Here is a 20,766-nt window from a genome sequence, read left to right on the forward strand (position 1 = left end):
GAGACTCTGGACTTTCACAATCAAGGTTGTACCAAGATCTACAAAACAAGGAAGAGGTGATGACTAAGAAAAATAGTATTTTGTGGCTATGACTTTACAAAAATATTTTATCAATTCATCATTAGACTGTTATTTACTGGGATAATGTTCCATTGGCGTCCAAGTGCAGAGTTTTCAATTGTTATGGTTTTATGGACTTTTTGGGGGCGGGGTGGGTAGAGTGGAATGGGCAAGATGAAAACCAGATGAAATTCACCTTGGTGAGATGAAGACTAAAATTTACAGAAGTGAGAACATTATCATCAAGAGGATGTTGACCGATTGTGTGATGGTATTCGTTGCTTTTTCATACAAAATATTTTTAAGAAAGCCTTCTGAAAACGCCTGTGACACAATGGATACAAAAAGGGATTGACAAAGGAGTTGAACCACTGCAGCCAAAATGCAATTCTGTACCAATCTGATTTCAAACGCTGCTCTGGTTTGTAAATTGAAAGAACAACTGTGGACAGAGAATATGGAGCCCAGCAAATGGCAAAAACACCCAAGAGAATAGCCAGCGACTTGGCTAATTTTTTAGCTCTGAGCAGTTCCATATGTTCTCTTTGGTGAAGAGCTATAGAATCCGATTTGGAGAGGGAACTAGCTTTAGAAGTGATTGTATTGCTATTCACGTAGGTTCTGAAGGAAAACAAGAGACTGTGGTTTCTTCCTTGTCTCTCTGAACCACAGGATGATGTTGCATCCTTCCCTGCAGGAAGAGATATCCTTGAAAACAGTCCATGTCTGGATGAGTGCCCGCAGTCTCTGGAGGAGACAGAGGTGAGTCCAGGATGGCTGAGGCACCTACCAAGATTACCCCGCTTCCAAAGGCTCCAGTAAATATGCACATTGAAATAAGCAACTAAGATGACTGGGACCAGGAATTCCAAGAACGACGTAATAAGGGGGATATACCATTTCAAAAAAAATCCAGGTTCACATTCCTTATTATTATTATTCTTCCAAGTATTATTCTTCCAAGACTCTGAAACCAGAATTGTTGGCCCATTTACCAAGAAGGCCAGCACCCAAACGGCCACCATCTGAGTGACAATCTTCAAGATCCCAGTATGTTGAGCTCTATAAGACACCTACAAGAGACCAAATAAGTCTGTTTCAATGTCATGAATATCTGTTGATGCACAAAGCATCTCACAGGCTCTCAGAAGTTTCAGGGATGTGCAAGAGGTTGAGACATGATATATAACATGGGTATTGTGACATGTGCCAGGACACAGAGTTCTATTTGAGTGGAACCTGAGCCATAATGTGGATTTTCTTAATGATTGTCAAGGGGAAAATTATAACCTTCAAGGTTAAACCTCTGACACCAAAAAAAATGTCAAGGTTAATATCTAAAATTAGAAAACAGATATTCCCACCAATAGACATTCATCTGAATGTTAAACTGAAATAACGTACACTGGATCACATTATTTCTCAACCTGCAGGCTGGATCAGGGCAGGCATTCTTTTTAATGCAATAGAAGAGTCAATGTCACAATGCATCATGCAGAGTTATTGTTTGATGATGGTTTTTCAACCAAAGCAATATACCTTTGGGAATACAGATACACATAGGGAGAGAAATGCATGTACTATATCACCAACCTAAAACACATTTCTCACCATGGTCCCAAAGTTCAAAAATCATGCCTTATCAGATTCCACTTTTCAGAAAGAATCTACTCTGCAGTTCATTCTGGGGCCTGAAGGTGGCGTCAAGAACAGAAAGAAGGACTCTTACATCACTCCCAAGAAGATAAGCACACACCCAAGGATGTTTACATCTGCTGTTGGGAAATACTACAGTGTTACTGAGAATTACCAAATCACTCCATCCACAGCGTTTCCATCAGACAGATCACAATGCCAACTCTGGGATGGTCAGCCACTGACAAAAATGACTATGGCAAACGCCACTGCTGATTTTAAGGGTAGACAATGTTCTAGCTCCACTGGGTGACAAAGACAGGCTTCTACAGGGGAAAAGGCTTCTGTAAGTGATGGCTGACCTGGGATCACAGGATCCTTGTGTCAGGCCTGAAATCATTAAGAATATCTTCTATGTCAAAGGACATCTAAGGCCCACCATTCTATACGAGGGATAAATATCTGGATCAAGAATTTTGTAAGGGCATTTAGAACAGGCAAACTTTCTGAACCTCTTTTAGGTCTATAAGTTTCCTTCCAGTTCAAACATTCCATATGTTTCTACTTTCCTCCCTTTCAAGAAAGGAAATGATTTACTCAGGAAATAGGAACGTGCCTGCCTTTCACTGTCTCTCTTTTTTTTTTTTTCATTTTTTTTAGTTGTTGATTGACCTTTGTTTATTTAATTATATGTGGTGCTGCGAATTGAACCCTTGTGCCTCACACATGCTAGGCAAGCACTCTACCAACTGAGCCACAACCCCAGCCCTCACTCTCTCTTGTGTAGTATTTTCTCATGAGTTTTAAAAGCTAGCCTACGGTGTTTGTCCTATTTTTAAGGGGTATAACACTTCTAGCACTGTGTTTCTTTGTTGGATGTACCTGCTAAGAAGAGATGACCAATGGCTGGAGGTAAGAGAAAACTGGTTAGTAATTTTTAAAAATAATAAATATTTTTCAACTGTGGGGAAGTGGTTTTCTCATCCCACCATACTACTGGCATTTCTGAGGATATGCTAAGATGCTAACCAGAACCATGATGACCACAAATGCCTTCTGCTTCTTTATGCCACTAATTAATACATCTCTTGCACTAAATCTAATGACTATGAAGATGGTAACAATACCCAGATGGACATAAAACTGCATTTCGTTTTTTAATTACTCTGTTCTGCCTTTGTGATGATATAATACAATATGCTGGAAAGTGATCTTTCATTATGCATAAGGTCAATTGAGATAATAGACATCCAAGAGATTTGAGAAGAGAATTCCAATCCCTTCATCTTGAGGGAGCATTTTGGACAGATAGGCAGCTCAAGGATCACTTGAATCCAGACACAACCAGCTGGGGTGGCCTCCTAAAATCCATTGATGCCCAAGTTCTCACTCATTGCTCCAATAAAATACCCAAATTTCTGTCTGTTGAATTTATTTTGTGAGGCAGAGAAGCACACTAGGACATATTGGTGTTAAAAATGAGATGAGATTACCGACATAGTCTAAGTGCCTGTTATGAGTTGAATTGTGTCCCCCAAAAAAGATATATTGAAGTCCTATCCACCAGTACTTGTAAATGTGACCTTATTTGGAAATTAGTATTTGTAGATGTAATCAAAAATGAGGTTGTATTGGATTAGGGTTCACTTTAATCGAAAATTACTGAATTAGGGTCCCCCTTAATCCTATAGGACTGGTGCCCTCACAAAGGGAAATAGACCAGAGACCCTGCGTCTAATGGAAGAAAAAGTAGGCCCAAATCTCCATCATGTTGGATCAGGTCCTGACTTCCTTAACCAGACTCCAAAAGTGCAAGAAATAAAATCAAGAATCAATAAATAAGATGGATTTAAACTAAAAAGCTTTTTCTCAGCCAAGGAAACAATCAATAATATAAAGAGAGAGTCCACAGATTGGGAGAACATCTTTACTACATGCAGATCAGATACAGCACTAATCTCCAGGATATATAAAGAAGTCAAACTTAACACCAAAACCAGAAATAACCCAATCAATAAATGTGCTAAGGAACTGAAAAGACACTTCTCAGAAGATATACAATTGGTCAACAACTCTAGTAATTAGAAAAATGCAAATCAAAACTACTCTAAGATTTTTATCTCATTCCAGTCAGAAAGGCAGTTATCAAGAATACAAACAGCTGGGGTTGTGGCTCAGTGGTAGAGTGCTCGCCTAGCATGTGTGAAGCACTGAGTTTGAACCTCAGCACTACATCAAAATAAATAAATAAAAATAAAGGTATTATGTCCAACTACAAGTAAAAAAATTTTTTAAAGAATACAAGCAACATTAAGTGTTGGCAAGGATATAGGAGAAAAGGTACACTTATACATCACTGGGAACAATGCAAATTGGTGCAACCACTCTGGAAAGCAGTATGGAGATTCCTTAGAAAACTTGGAATGGAACCACCATTTGACCCAGCAATCCCACTTCTCGGTTTATACCCAAAAGACTTAAAACCGGCATACTATAGTGACACAGCACATCAGTGTTTATAGCAGCACAATTCACAATAACTAAACTGTGGAACCAACCTACATGCACTTCAATAGATGAATAGATAAAGAAACTGTGGTATATACACAATGGAATATTACTCAGCATTAAAAGAGAATAAAATTATGGCATTTGCAGGTATTGTGAATGGAGTTGGAGAATATTATGCTAAGTAAGCCAACGCTCCCTCAAAAAAAAAGGCCAAATTTTCTCTCTGATAAGTAAACGCTGATCCATAATAGAGGGGGGGAAGACATGAAAAGAAGAGAGGAACTTTGGATTGGACAAAGAGGAGGCGAGGGAAGGGGAGAGGTCATGGGGGTAGGAAATGTGGTGGGATGAGATGGACATCATTACCCTGGGCACATGTATGATTGCACTAATGGTGTGACTCTACATTGTGTACAACCAGAGAAACAAAAAGTTGTGCTCCATTTGTGTATAAAAAATCAAAATGCATTCTGCTATCATGAATAAAAATAATTAGAACAAATAAAAATAATAAATATTTTTTTAAAAAAATAAGAGGAAACAGAGACACAGACACTCAGGGAGAAAACCATATGACAACAGAGGCATAGATTGGGGTGGAGAATCTATAAGCCAAGGATTTTTGGCAACATCAGAAGCTAGGAAAAAGAATTGAACAGGTTCTCCAGAGCCTTCTGAGAGAGGACAGTTCTGTTGTCCCCCTCCTTTCAAGGTGAGAGAATAAATTCCTATTGTTTCCAGCTACATGGAATCTATCCTTCTAGAAGATTCTGAGTACTGTAATATTGTGCTGCCAAATTATTGTCATATTTCCATTTCTCAGGCCAAGCCCACCCATTGCCTATCACATCACCTGTTCTAGAGTCAGAGCTCAGCTTCCCACTACCACTTCGGTGAACTTACAGGAATCCTAGAAGTCTTCCTTCTGGTTTCACTAGGCTTCCCCGGAATCATTAGCTTAGTGCCTTCATGCATTCACTCCTGGAGACTGTTATGCATTCACCTCTGTGCTGCATACTAGGGACAGGGATCGAGGCACTGCCAGATATGTCCTCAGGGTAAGACTCAGAGAAAACACACACACACACACACACACACACACACACACTTTCTCTCTGATATCATTTCTCTTCTCTCTGAAATCTCTAAGCACTTTTTCTACATGGGCAAGCTGTCCCTCTTCTGCCCACAAGCATGAGGGTAGACACAAAAGCTTGGACAACCCGTGAAAGAAGTCTTAGGAACATCCAATGAAAATTAAAAAGAAAAATTAATACATAAAGAAAGGAAAATTTAAAAGTACAAATGGGAAAGATTCTGATTAAGAGGACATAGAGTATTTAAAGTAAATATATTTTTAAAGCAAGAACTCTATTTTGCATCATAACCAAGAATACAGACAAGAATATTCATAGAACAGTAGTTGCCTTTATGATGCACAAGGTATTCTGATATTTTCTACCCTAATTTTATATTCTGTTCTATTCTATTCTATTCCTTTTTTTCATTTAAAAAAAATAAGCAACCAATTAAACTGATTTTATGACTCAATATTGGGTAAAGTCTTGCAGCTTGGAAAATGCAACATTATTGGTATCTGAATTATTAATCCAAACTGATCTATACTTTCTCCATAGTTTGACCAATATAAACTGCAATGAACCCTGTCACTAATTAAGTACCCAATACCAATTTGTGGAAATAGCTGGCTGTCCTCTCGTATTCATTTTACGCTTTCCCTTAGCCATATGGTAGCACAGTTATAGACCATAGTCCCCAAATTCTTGTAACTAAGTTTCACCAATAAAATGTGAGGAGAAATGAGAAAGCGATTCTGCAATACTTACTTTAAAGAAATTCCTTTTGTCTTGGACTTCTGTCCTTTCCCTTTCTTATATAGAACCCAGAGTAACAACAGCCTAATTTTAACTCTGCAGAGAATAATAACCTAGAGCAGATGTAAGCAAACTGCTGTCTGTGGAACAAATGTGGTCCACCTCTTGTTTTTCTAAATAAAGTTTTATTGGAAACAATTGTGCACATTTTTTTTTTACCTATTGTCTAGGGCTGTTCTGTGCTACAACAGTGAAGATGAGTAGTTCCAACCAAGACCATAGTCCTTCAAAGCCGAAAGTATTTACTATCAGGTCCTGTAAAGTAAGTTTTCTGGTCCCAGACTTAGAGGAGAGGGTACAGAGCCAACCTGTTACTGGGGTCCTGGAGCACAGCCTTCCACTTTTCCTGGACTGGTCTGTGATCAAGAAATAAATTACTGTCTTGCTTGAGCCTCATCATTTTGAAATCCCTTTGATCCAGCAGTTTGCCCTTTGCTTTATCTAATACCTTCTCCCAAGTGTATATGCCTCCAAGTCACAGAGTCTTCCTGGAGGGGAGCCATCACTGTTTTCTCAAGGTCATAGCATAGTACTTAGACCATGTATTAAACCCATGTACTTCTGGTTCTGCCTCCACTTAGATTATTTTGATCTTCCAAACAGGGTCTCTGCTCATTCACTTCTATATCCCATCACTTAGCAAAATCCCTGTCACCCTATAGTTGCCCAAGGATTTAGACCCCTGAGAGTGAGAAGTGAAAGTGTCCCATTGAGGCCTCAAAGATTTCAAATTACTGCCCCATATTTCTGAGGCTTTTTTCAAACTGATGTTCTCCTTTGTTCTGTTTCTGAGAAATTTAGCTTGCTTAAGAATAGTTACTAACTTATTGAGGCTATTCCAGATTTTGGCTAAGTTCAGACTTCCTTGGCATAGGTCTAACACTGGCACTGGGACTTGGTCTTTTGGGCTAATTCCACTGTATAACCTGGATTCTCCTTTTGGTCATTCAGAACTGATTTTCTCATCTCATTCAAAAATCTGGGGTTCTTTCTAATTGCCTAGCAAATTCCTGAAGAAAATATTCAGGTCTCAACTTGTCTATGGAGTGGAACCTACTGTGAACCTCTCATATATCCAGCTAGCCTGGTGCTTCCTTTGATGCCTTCCCATTTCAGTAGTTCATAGGAGAGTGACTTACCTCAACCACATAGACTAAGGGCCATTGAGAATTTTGTAACAAAAGGATCAGATTCTTCAACAACAACAATAACAACAACAACAAAAAAAGACTTAAATATTAGACTTTAATTATTAGACTTAAAAAATGTTTTTGTTGGGATTTGGGTATAGTTCAGTGGTAAAGCACATATTTAGTGGTAATTTCCTGGATTCCAGCTCCAGATAATTTGAGAGACCCAACATTTTCATCTATATTTCTAAGAAAAATAAATTAAACGTTTTGACTTACAGCATTAGAGACTGACTGGTATCGATCATAGCTGATGAGGACAATGTTATACACAGATGCTGTACACAAAAGATGGTCAATGATGAGCCAAAATACACAGAGTTCATTTCCCAAATTCCAACCAACCAGTGTGTGAGGGATGTACAGAGGAATGGAGATCACACCTGTTCAGGGGGAAAACAAGAAGTAGCAAATAGCACACATGGATGAATACAAAAAGGTAGATTCAAATGGGTACACAACACAATGATATATCTGAATTCACTAAACATTGTTTAGAGCTGCATTGTCAGTTCTTATCATTACAACACAATGATATATCTGAATTCACTAAATATTGTTTGGTTATTGCTATAACTTGGATGAGAATCCCCCAAAGGGCATATATAGAAGATTAGTCATAAAAGCAGCAGTATTTGGAGGTTTGTGAACTTCTAAGAGTTGGGGCCTTTTGGGAGGTGTCTCGACCCCTTGCCCGCAAGGAAGACGCAACTCAGGAATCTTCTTTCAGCAGTTTATTCAGGCCTTGATTTAAGTATCTTTTAGTGACTCCCTTTCTTTCTCCTCTCCGAGGGCCCAAGCACAGCCTAATAAAGCCTCCCACGTACCAATCTTAAGCCGCCGCGTGGATCTTTCTTATAGGGTGGCAAGAGATAGCGTGCCAACTCTCCACAAAGGAATTTGTTTATCACAGGCCACAGTGGAAGCCGGCGCCATCTTCTAATGGCGGCCACAATTTACAACAATGGCTTACTACAGGGAGGTCCTTAGATCATTGAAAACATGTTCTTGAAGGAGACTGCGGGACCCCAGACTCCAAATCTCTCTCTGTTTCCTGCCTCTAGATGTGAGCAATAACTCTGATATGTGTTCCTACAATTATGATCTGCCATCTTCATCAGAAGTCGAATCAATGGGCCAAAACCAGTCTCGGATTTGAACTCCAAACTGTGAGCTAAATAAACATTTTCTTTTTATAAGCTAATTGTCTCAGATACTTTGTTGTAGTAATGCAAAGCTGACCAACACAGTTATATATAGAAATTCACAGTATTTCACTACACAGCTCAGGACTGACTTTCTATGCACTCTAAATGTGATTTTTTTATAATAGATGTCATGAACAATGTACCTCCAAAGGCTCCTTATTACTTTACAATTTAAATACAGATCCTGACCTCTATTTCTAGTCATATACAGTAGAAACCATCTTTATGTCCTTCATGATCCAACCCAAAGAGAGTGGGCTTCACCAAACATAACCCACATTTTCACATCTCTTTCTCTTTGTTCACATCATTCTTTCTTCTTAGAATGTCGTCCTCTTTTATTTATTTATTTATTTATTTAAGTGCTGGGAATTCAAACCTAGACTCTTGCACGCATTCTTGTCCTCCTTTTTTTCTACTGAAAAAAAATGTGCTTATTTCTTTATCGTTTTTCCCTAAAGTCAAAAAACTGACTTCCTCCTTGTCACCTTTCTTGGAATTTCTTTGGCAGAAGTGATCCCTCTGTCACCTGCGCTCTCCTGGCACTTTGCCACTTTGTCTCTTCTTCTCTAATTTCATTCCATTTTACATCACAGTCATCTTTTAATTTGTCTCTTTTGAGGCTGAAGAGCATGTCATAAATCAACGCTTACATTTTCTATGATGCCTAGATTGATTTACACGGTCGTTTGCACATTGAACTTAAACTAATAAGCTAATATGTATTGTACAAACGACCATATGTCAGACACTGTGCTCTGTGCATCATAAATATCATCTCACTTAATCTTCATAGAAACTTGGTGAGGTAGGAACCGTGCTGAATTAATAGTTAAGAACCAACTACACAGAAAGAAGAGAGGAACAATTAAACAAGACCCACTTATCTAGTAAGTGGAGAAGAAGCTGAATCTGAAACCAGAAACTGTGATTTCAAAACCCTTGATTCCAACCACAACCCTTCACTGAATGAACAAATAAGTAAACTCTACCATGGCAATTCACCCCAGCACAGAAACTGCTTACCTGTGAAAGTAACCAAGCTGGGTTCCCCTTCTTTTAGTTTTTAGGGTTTTTTAAAAAACTGTGTTGACATTTCAGACAGGTGTCTTTACTTGCTGAGAATATGACACATTAAGTGGGAACTCAGTTGAAATCTGATTTGGGTGATTATCTTCATATTTTATCAGGCACTTACAGAAATTCTTATTTTAGGTGCATGAGAACCAAACTAGCCTATCATTGTTGGTGGGACTGCAAATTAGTACAACTACTCTGGAAAGCAGTGCGGAGACTCCTCAAAAAAACTAGGAATGGAATCACTATATGACCCACCTGTTCCACTCCTCAGTATTTATCCAAAAGACCTAAAATCAGCATATGATAGCAATAACATCCATTTCAATGTTTATAGCAGCACAATTCACACTAGCCAAGTTCTGGAACCAATCCAGATGATTGTCAGTAGGTAAGTGGATTAAGAAAATGTGGTATATATACACAATGGAGTTCTATTTAGCCATAAAGAAGAATGAATGATGGGATTTGCCAGTAAATAGATGGTGACATGGAGAAAATGCTTAAGTGAAATAAGCCAGACTAAGAAAATCAAAGAATGAATGTTTTCTCTCATTTATGGAAGCTAGAACAAAATAAGGGAAAGAAGATAGTTGGAGAGGGGATCAGATGTCATAAAGATAGGAGGTAGATCAGTGGAGCAGAAGGAGAGGGAGGAAGGAAGGGAAAGGGGAGGATTAAACGGAATGAATTTGACAAAAGTCAGGCTATATTCATATATAAGGCTTCTGAAGGGAATTTCACTTTTACACGTATGTAGAAGAAAGGAAGTTTAAAAGAGTAAAGGAAGGAGAAGGGAAGAGGGGGCTCAAAATCAAATTCCTTGCAAGTTTGATTTTGTCAAAATGAATTACTATGTATAATTATGATACACTAATAAAAATACATTTTAAAAACAGAATAAATCATAAATAAGTAGAGAGAAAAGAACAGAAACAGGGAGGAAGAAGGAAATAGCCCCTGAATTCTTCCAAAACAAGACAACATGAGACTACAATGGCAAGATTTCAGAATCAGTGGAAGGGAACACAGAATGTAGGATTCTTATCTGGATTCACATACAGAGTCATCAGATGGACACCATAGAGAAGAAGAGCTGCATTGTCAGTTCTTATATGTATGTAGTCCCAATAAACTTGCTTTATGTTTCAATTTTATTTTTCATATTTATTTATCTATTTATTTATTTATTTATTTATTTATTTATTTATTTATTTATTCTTGGTAATAGGGATTGAACTCAGGGTGGTTTAACCACTGAGCCACATCCCCAGCCCTTTTTGTATTTTATTGAGAGACAGGGTCTCATTGAGTTGCTCACTAAATTGCTGAGGCTGGCTTTGAACTCAAGATACCTCCTGCCTCAACCTCTGGAGCTTACTGGGATTACAGTTGTGCCACTACCGCACCCAGGTTCAATTTTATTTTGAAGGCAAAAATTCTCATCTCAACCCTATGCACACAATTGTAAAACAAAGAAGATCACTGGGTTTACCTGAGACAAATCAAAGTATCTCAAAAACAGACACTTTATGATATTTTGGCCCACGCCAGTGGATTCCAGTGTTTGCAACATGAATATTTTCACAGCTGCACTCATTTCTCCCACAGAGATGCCAAGAATCATTTGCATTATAGACATCACTAACTTAAAGGTTAAAGGGAGCCAGACATGGTAGTGCACTTCGGTAATCCCTGCGGCTCGGGAGCTGAGGCAAGAGGATCTAGAGTTCAAAGCTGACCTCAAAGCAGAAATGACAAGGCACTAAGCAACTCGTGAGACCCTGTCTCTAAATAAAATACAAAATAGGGCTGGGATGTGTCTCAGTGGTCAATTGCCCCTGAGTTCAATCCCCAGTACAATATCCCCCCCCACAAAAAAAAAAAAAAAAAAAGGTTAAAGGGAGGGATCTGACTTAAATCCTCTTTTTCACATGCATTTTGGATTATATGAAAGAGGAAGGGTGTGTTCAAAACCATAGAAGCAGCTTGAATTGCAGTCAGCTTAAAACAGACTCTAATCTATTTAGTTTTAGTAAAACCCTGCTGTCCACCTTATGTTCTTGTGCTGCGTTTTAATACAAATGTCATGTTCTCAGTTCCTCTGTCTAGAAGTCATAGAGATATTCTGAAGGAGTTTCTGAAAAGTGAATATGAAATATCCCTCAGATTTAAGCGTTTCTACAACTTTTGCTCTGAAACTGTGCTTGTGGGTCAAACGAACTCACTGAGGAAAGCCAAGAGCCAATTCCTTGAACACAACAATGAGCCTTTGACACATTTGATTTAGGAAAAACTGAAGTGAGAAATAGCAAATAAACTCTATTAAAAGAATGTTGGGAAAGGGCTGGGGCTGGGGCTCCGTGGTAGAGCCCTTCCCTTGCACTGGGTTGGATCCTCAGCACCACATAAAAATAAATAAATAAAGATATTGAAAAATATGTATTATTTTTTTTAAATGGGGTAAAGGGAGAAAGAAAAATGAATAAACAGGGCTAAGATAAGGAAGGAAGGACAATGAGAAGAGAAGCTTGTGAGACTCTGAGGACTCAAGTCATGCCGGGTGACTTGCTTCAGCCCAGCCGCCCACCTCCCCTACTCCTGCGCCCCTCGCTCATCCTGCCCCAGCTCCTCCGGTCTCCCATGCACGGCTCACCCTCCCACCTCCCTCCTCCTCACTTGCTGTTCCTTGGCAAGAAATGCTCTTCCTCCAGAGAGCTGCTGATTTCTCCTGTGCCTTTCTCAGCGAGCCCACCCCCAATGCTTAAAATGGTAACCCCCACCCAGAACCCTGCCTCCCCCTCAGCCTGCTATATTTTTCTCAATTAACACCCTCTAAAATGCTACTTTGTTTTATCTACTTATTTAGGTAGCTTATTATTCAGCTCCACTTCCCTGCACCTAGCAGAAACAGAACACCAGGGAGCAGGACTTTTTGTCTGGATCTTCACGGCCATGTCCCTGGCCACTCTAGAGAGCACCTGCTTCAGAATAAGTCATTGTGGAGTGAATGAGTGGATGAGGGTGGGATGCCCAGTTTGCTTCAAAATTGCCGCAGTCTGGGATTGCGCCTTCTTTTCAAGTCAGCCTAGCTGCTATACCTTTTATGGAAAAATGACAAACAAAAACTGAAGGGAGCCAATAGCCTCAGTCAGTCCTTTGGGCCAACAAAGGGACAAGTGGATGACGGTAAATGCACAGAGGTGTTAAGGACTAAGTGTTCATCTACCCTCCCCAATTCATATACTGAAGCCCTGACCCTCAGTGTGACTGTATTGGAAGATGGGACCTAAGGAAGAAATTAGGGGTAAATGAGGTCACAAGGGGGTAGCCCTGATTCAATAGGAATGATGTCCTTTAGAGAAGAGACAACAGAGAGCACTCAGAGAATGCCCATGTAGCCAGGCACAGTGGCATATGCTTGTTATCCCAGCATCTCAGGAGCCTGAGGCAGGAGGATCGCGGGTTCAAAGCCAGCCTCAGCAACTTAATGAGGCCCTAAGTCATTCAGCAAGACCCTGTCTCAGAATATAAAAAATGGCTGGGGGTGATGCTCAGTGGTTAAGGCCCCTGGTTTCAATCCCTGATACAAAAAAAGAAAGGCTACATGAAGACACAGTGAGAGGGGACCTGTCAGCCAGGAAAAACGTTCTCACCAGGAGCTTGATTGTCCAGATCCTGGATTCCCAACTTTCAGAACCATGAAAACACATCCCTGTTGTCAAAGCCACGCAAACTCTACAGTCTGTTATACCAGCCCAAGTAGACAGAGGGATGGAGAGGTAGAGAAGGTGCTAAATAGGCACATGAAGGTATTAAAGGTAAACTTTAATTTATCCTGGAATTTTGTCTTGGATTGGCAACACTTTTCACCCCTGAAAATCCCATCCAGGCCACACATGACATGGCTGCATAAGCTATAAATGCCCACAGTACATGTAGACACCCACAGATGGAAACATTAGCCATGTGATCGCAATTTTATAGATATATAGATATATTTTTCCATCTACATTTATCAAGAGTGTATAGATGAAATGCTGTGCAGTCAAACTATATTGATATATCTCATTTTTATATCATCTGGTATAGCTGGTAAAGGAATTTTTCCCTCAATAAGTCTTTGCTTTCCAACAGTAAATTCAGCCTGGGAAGCTAGCTATGCAGCTGCCACAAATTTAGATTTCAACAGGAGGTAAGTTCTAAAGCCTGTGAGGAAGGGTGTTTGGCCATGTGTGTATGAGGATCTAATCTGCCATCATCACAGGGTTCCGGTGATCTGGGTTTCCTGACCCCAAATACAAATAATGGCTGCCTTACAGCTACAGAAAACCTCTCCTGACATGCCCTACCACTACCTCCCAGAGTTCCTCCAAGCTCAGAACCAAAAGGCACATTTCAGAGGATGGCAAAGGGGAATATTCAAATCTTGTTACAAAAAGCTCAGGGACTGTCCCAATTCTTATGTCATAGCAAGTGCCATGTTAAATGAGTCACTCTGGATAAAGCTGGCAAGGACAGGGGAACCGTGAAAGATGAGACTGGAAGATGACCAGAGATTCTGTTTGGCCTACATGCAGCTCCTCTTAGCAGGAGTCAAACCTACACCCACCCTCCTGCTGATGGAGGGAGACCAGCAGGAACACTAAATAACTACATGTACCATTTCTTAAAGACGAGGCATATCTTTGTGGTGTGGTACTCCAGCCCTGGATGGTGGGGAGGAGCTGCCTTGATGTTGCCCTTGAGCCAGACATGGAGACACTCATTCCCACATTCTTATCTGAAACCATCTTTGTTCAAAAGCTTCAGGCTCTGGGTTCTCAGTCCTTTCACCTGGTCCCTCTCTACTTCCAGGGCAGTCAGGGCCTCACTCCCATTGGGTTAGACAAAATACATCATCTACTTTATATGCTGATCATCACTAAAAGCCACACAATTCTGTGGAGGAGGAGAAGAGAGATAAGTATATTTATAGCAGAACATTCTGTACGTTCACATAAATAGACTTGTATATTTGTACATGTTTATGTGAGCATAGAGAATAATGTGAAACCTACATAAAGCTGCAAATGTTGGCTAGCTGGAAAAATTGAATGGAGGAGGGAAGCAGGAAGACTGATGCTTTTTTTTTAAAATATTTCTACATTGGTTATCCCCACTTTATTTGTGACCCTGTCAATTTATGCCATGGCTCCTCAATCAATTTCCCTGAACAACAGTTTCCTCCAGAACTTTGAAGGCAACATCAGAATCACAACTGCTCTCCCCAAATGCCCTTCACTTTCCCTGTGTGCCAGCCCTTTCTTAGTACCAGAAGCCCAGTCATTGACTCATCTTTATCTTGACCAACCCCACCCTGTGCAGATCTGCCTCCTGCCCTTCCTTTCTACCCTCATCCTGGCTCAGAGCCTTGCCACATGACCTCTGCCTGGATTGCTGCACCATCCGCCTGAAACATGCTCTGCATCCTCCAACCTCTCCTACCTCCTATAGCTCGTCTGATGCCTCCGAGAGAGAGTTCAATCCATTCACTTGCTCACCTGCTTTTAAATCCTTAAATCTCCACATTGCCATTTAATAATCCAGACTGACACTACTGCTTACTTCTATTCCCATCCAGCTGACAATACTATTTAAAGCTCTTGGCCATATAGATTTCACTTCCTCCCTTGCTGTTCCCATTTCAATTGTCTACAGACCAAACCCCAAGCTCACCCAGGGAGATATGCATGGTGACTTCATAGCAGCATGTTGATTGCTGGTAATGCTTGGGATTCTTCTCTCCTCCCCATATCTGCCTATGGAAATTCTATTCATCTTTCAACAATTAATTTTGAATGCCACTCTCCACTAAACATGCTTTATCCCTCCTCTGAATGACCTCTGGTGGGTCTTTGTGGGGTCCTACATTACTCTATATCTCTCTAGTTATTTGTGAATTTCTTTATTCCACTCCACTATATTGAAACCTCCCTGAAGGAGAATAACCTACTCTTCTATAAATCCCTTGATTATCTAATAATACCTGCACATATAGCTGTATTGACACACACTGTGTACTATACTAATATTTGTGAATTTGGTTTGGGTGGACATATATCTATAGAGAAATCAAAAGAGAAGAGGACTAATATTTGTTGAGCAACCACTGTGTTCCAGGCAATAAATTAAGTAGTCTTTGAGTTTTGTTTCATTTTAACATAAATGCAAGTTTTATGAAGCTATAAATGAAAAAATCTGAATATGCCAGAATAAATTATACTAGAAACTCCTTTAAAATAATGCCAGTTAGTTGACAGGTCTATATTTATATTTATTATAATATGCATTATTAAAAAATGATAACCAGAAGAAAGTAAAACTTAAAAAGAACATGTTTTCAAAGAAACATTAATTTGATCTCTATGGTCTCATCCAATTATATAATGCTATATTATATGCAAGGTAGTTGAGTATATTTTATAATATCTGTTATGCCATAAAATAATACTATTAAACATACTATTTAACTGACCTGAATATCCCATTTTCTGATTGTGCTGATTACCAGCATATGAGTTATTCATATTACCCTAACACTGTGATAATGAGGAAGCTATATGTACTTAGAAAGAAATACCTATAAATCTAAACATACAAGGATAATAGTTCCAGAAACAAGTAACTCTTACACTAAAATAATTTTATATCTATTTGGGACGTACTTTTATTCTATACAAAGGAAAAAAATCTTTTCAGATGAAATTTCCATTATCACACTGATTTACATTATGTATAATATTCCCTTAAAAGTGCCATATAGACCCCTTCCCGGATTTTAATATTTTAACGTTTTTTGTGTTAATCCCTCCATCTCATAAATTCCCTTGAAATATTAACCACTTATTTTAAGGTTTTAGGAATAAATTATAAATGGAAAAGGTTATTTTAAATAAAGACACAACTTACCCACGAAGAAATCAGAAATGGCCAAGTTAAGAAAAAAAAAATTACTTCGATGTCTAAGGTTTTTGTCCACTACAAAAGCTAAAATAACCACAGCATTTCCTAGCATTACGGCAAAAGCTAGTAAAGACATTAAAAATGCTAAAGTAATTTGATAATTTGATATTGAGCTACTTGTACTATTAGCATTTGACATCACATCAAATGATGAAGAAGCTCAATATAGCAAAATTCAGACAGACAAACGGTTCTGACAAGTGTAACTTCCAACCAGATACCTAAAATATATAGTCTCCTACTCAAAACAACATTTTTTAATCTTATGCTGATCTCATAGTACTTCCTGATTCTTGATAAAGTATAAACTTGTGGTAACAGTTTCCCCTTAACTGACATTGAAAAAGTATTTCCAAAAAACAGTGAAATGTTTTTTCTTAATCAATTTAATATGATTCATCCAACCCCAGTAGAGCAATATTATATAATATCTACAAAATACAACTTATACATTGCACGGATAACAAGTTGGGCTCAAGTGAAATTCAGTTTTTAAAACTAGTATATCCAGTTAAATACTCTCTTCATGTCAGGATGGAGTGGTCCACTTAATTGCCCCATCTGAAACAACCAAAAAGTTGGACAAGGGTTTTCAAGGCACTGGACAGGAGGCAATGAAAGGCAGTAATCCCTGAGAGAAGGGGGAACAAGGGGAGCCCTGAAGTTGCCCTTGGATAGTGTCTTGAGAGTTTCCACGGCCCAGGAAAGGAGGCCAAAGCCAGGCAGAACCTAGCTGACTCCCTGGGATGCAGAGATGGAGCTGAGAATTAGGAGTACTAGAGAGATCTCTGGAAGAGAGAACCCTAGAGGTCTGCAGAGGGCCTTCCTCATGTACTTAACAGAGTACTTAATCAGCACAGGGCAGAGAAACATTCTCAGGCAGGGAAAAGAACCATTTGAGAAGATTAGAGGAAACAGAACCCAGTGCCCACACAAGGCTAGTTACAGTGCCTGTTTCTCCTCAGCAAGACAGATTAATGGATGATTAATGGAGCATTGGATGGTCAACCCAGAAAGCTCTTGCTTAGTAGTGAGGGATAATTACTCCTGTACTAAATATTTCTTGGGTCTTGCTAATAACTCTTAAAAGCAAAACTTAAAAGAATCAAAATCAAAACTATCTCTAAGTAATTTGACTGCAGACTTGGACATAGCTCAAGATTATTTACAGAATATAAAAATATTCAAAACCCAGTGATGTAAAACTTACAACCCAAGCAAATATAACTTACAATGAGGGGGGGAAAATCAATCCATTAAAACCAACCTAGTATTAACAAAGAAGAGCATTAAAAGAGTTGTTATACCTGTATTTCAAATTTACAAAAAATGTAAATATAGAGAAGTTATTCTTTAAATATCCAAATACAACTCTCGAAATAAAAACTAGAATGTTATAATTAAAAATATACCGGAAATAATGAATGGCAGATCAGACATTGCAGAAGAAAAGATTGGCGAATTTGAACACAATGTAATATAAGCTACCCAAATGAAATACAAGATAAAAGAGAATTTAAAACAACAATTAACAGAGCACCACCAAGCTGTGGGACAAATTCAAGTGACTTAATATATGTCTAAGAAGAATCCCTGAAAGAAAGGACAGAGCAGGGAACAGGAAAAAAAATTTTTTTTTCTAAATTTAATCACCAAAAATTTTTACAGTTTAATGAAAACTATAAACCAAGAAGCTCATTGTATCACTAACACAAGAAACATAAAGAAGGGCTGGGGTTGTAGCTCAGAGGTAGAGAGCTTGTCTAGCATGTGTGAGGCACTGGGTTCGATTCTCAGCACCACATATAAATAAAATAAAGGTACATTGACAACTAAAAAAAATGTTAAAAAAAAAAAAGAAAACTATACAAGATACATCAAATAAAATTGCTCCAAAACAGAGTTTAAGAAGAAAATCTTGGGGCTGGGATTGTGGCTCAGCATTTGCCTAGCATGTGTGAGGTACTGGGTTCAATTCTCAGCACCACATACCAATAAATAAATAAAATTTTTAAAAAAAGAAGAAAATCTTAAGAACAGCTGAGGGGAGAGAAGGCACAAAACATGCCAAGTAAGAAAGACACGAATGACAACAGATGGTTTCCCGGAAGTGATGCATTCAAGAGTAAGGTGGTTGCAACCTCTCTCAAGTGCTGAAAGGGAAGGAAGTGTCAACCTAGAATTCTCTGCTTACTACAAATAGCTATCAAAATAAAGGCTTTTTCAGACATGAAAGCTGAAAGAATTCATCACGAGCAAACTTGCACTGTGAGAAATGTTAAAGTACTTCAGGAAAAAAGAAAATGATACCAAGTCTGAACATGAATATATACAAAGGAATGAAGAGCAACAAAAATAGGAGTCTTCCTGCTTGTCTCTCCTGATAGTATGTGAGTTGTATGTCGGGGGGGGGGGATCTATTTTGCTTCATTTGATTACTTTTTATTTGTCTGACACATACAGGAAAGTGCACAAATCGTAAGTGTATAATTGTTGAACTTGAACAAATTGAATATACCCATATAACCATCCTCTATACTGACAAGCACCTAAAAATCTCCCCTTTTCTAGTTATTCAACCCTCATGAGCAAGCACTATCCTGACATCCATAAACATAAGTTAATTTTGCTCAGTTTTGTTTTTTTATAAATGGAGTTATGCATTCAGAAATTGTGTGAAAACACCTTTTCATATATGGTCATCTATATGGTCTGTGTTTCGTTGATTTAATAATAAAGAAATTGTTATATTATGCTCCACTATAATTTAATTTCATTTTCAATGCTTTTAAATTTATTAAAGTAAAAGAGATTGATTACATTTGCCCTTTCTTTATATTCCTCACTGGAATGGCAAAAACGATTCTTTCCCACTTGCTCACCACAACCTGAGCCTGGGACTCCTTTATTTGATAGTTTCAACTAATATCTACCATCTATTAGATATCACTTAAAAAACAGAATCCAATCTTAGTAATAAACATACAAACATCTCTGAATTCAGAACCTACATCTATTTTAGCTTAAAATTTACAGCAGAAAGACACAATTTCTCAAAGACAAAGATTCTGGTGAAGCAAGGGCAAGCAGAGATTCTCACCACCAAATTCCATTCCTCTCCCTGGAGACCTGGGAGGAGAAACTCAGAGTACTTCTTGGGACTTCCTACCTGTAACCCTTAAGTCAAGACACTTAGTTCACTGCTAATGCAGACCACACTACGTTAGACAACATCAATGGGCTAACACTCTCTCTCCCCTTCTCCCTTTCCCTCTCCCTCTCCCCTCGGCCCCCCCTCCATATATATATGGTACTGGGAATCTAACTCAGGGGTGCTCTACCACTGAGCTACCATCTCCAGCCCTTTTTATCTTTTATTTTGAGATAAGGTCTCATAAGTTGCTTAGGGTCTCACTAAGATGCTGAGGCTGACAATCCTTTAGTGTCAGCCTCCCTGAGTTGCTGGAATTATGAATGTATACCACACACTACATAGATTTATTATTTACCTTCAAAGAAGAGAATTAATAGGAGATTGGAAATAGATTAGTAAAATGCCTGCTTAAGAAGGGCATGACAGGGGCTGGAGTTGTAGCTCAGTGGTAGAGTGCTCCCCTTGAATGGGGAAGGCACTCTTCAGTCCTCAGCACCACATAAAAATAAAGGTGTTGTGTCCATCTACAACTAAATATATATATATATATATTTTAAAGGGCATGACAAAGAATCAAAGGGCTGGTCTATAAGCCTCCAGTGTTATGTTTCACAACTTAAGATGAAGGGGACTAAAAGTAGTTTCCATGAGATAAATGATTATACTTTTCAGTAGAGTTAGGGGAAAAGAGGTCAGAGGCAATATAGGTATTAAAACACGAGTCTCCCCTGCTTCAATACAACTCTCTTTGTCAGTGGTGGTTATGTTATCTCCTGAAACCAGGGTTGCCATTAAAGATCCCAAAGTCTAGTAGTATTCCAAAGCAAGGTAATATGAATATTAACTTGAACCTAAATGCAAAAATTCCAAAGGGATTGATGGATTGGATTATTTATTCCCTGCACCTCATCAAGTTGAAACTGACTGTAAATGTTTTTTGTCTCGTAGTAAGGATAGTCCCATTTCTATTTATCCAATCCAAGCCACTCCATATTTATCCAGTCTCTGATCCCCCTGATTGGGAATGGGGA

At 38.7% G+C, this 20,766-nt stretch overlaps 1 protein-coding gene across 1 annotated transcript; it reads right to left on the reverse strand.

Annotated features, from left to right (window-relative positions):
• Window positions 1–302: 302 nt before the first annotated feature.
• Window positions 303–16,720, reverse strand: Hrh4 (histamine receptor H4). Its single transcript, XM_076837255.2, has 3 exons — window positions 16,528–16,720; window positions 7,511–7,674; window positions 303–1,133 (listed from the first exon to the last, which is right to left on the reverse strand). The coding sequence occupies exons 1-3, from the start codon at window positions 16,718–16,720 to the stop codon at window positions 303–305; spliced, it is 1,188 nt and encodes a 395-aa protein (XP_076693370.2).
• Between the last annotated feature and the right edge of the window lie 4,046 nt (window positions 16,721–20,766).

The sequence above is a fragment of the Callospermophilus lateralis genome, chromosome 17, assembly GCF_048772815.1.
Source record: "Callospermophilus lateralis isolate mCalLat2 chromosome 17, mCalLat2.hap1, whole genome shotgun sequence".
Classification (NCBI taxonomy): Eukaryota; Metazoa; Chordata; class Mammalia; order Rodentia; family Sciuridae; genus Callospermophilus; species Callospermophilus lateralis.

What these genes read in the sequence shown, in the direction of transcription:
- Hrh4 (XM_076837255.2), bottom strand. Translation starts at nt 16,720, where the DNA reads ATGTCAAATGCTAATAGTACAAGTAGCTCAATATCAAATTATCAAATT. An exon ending in CATTTCTGATTTCTTCGTGG is followed by an intron (nt 7,675 to 16,527) that starts GTAAGTTGTGTC and finishes CCCCCTGAACAG; the next exon opens with GTGTGATCTCCATTCCTCTG. An exon ending in ACCAGTCAGTCTCTAATGCT is followed by an intron (nt 1,134 to 7,510) that starts GTAAGTCAAAAC and finishes GGTCTCTTGTAG; the next exon opens with GTGTCTTATAGAGCTCAACA.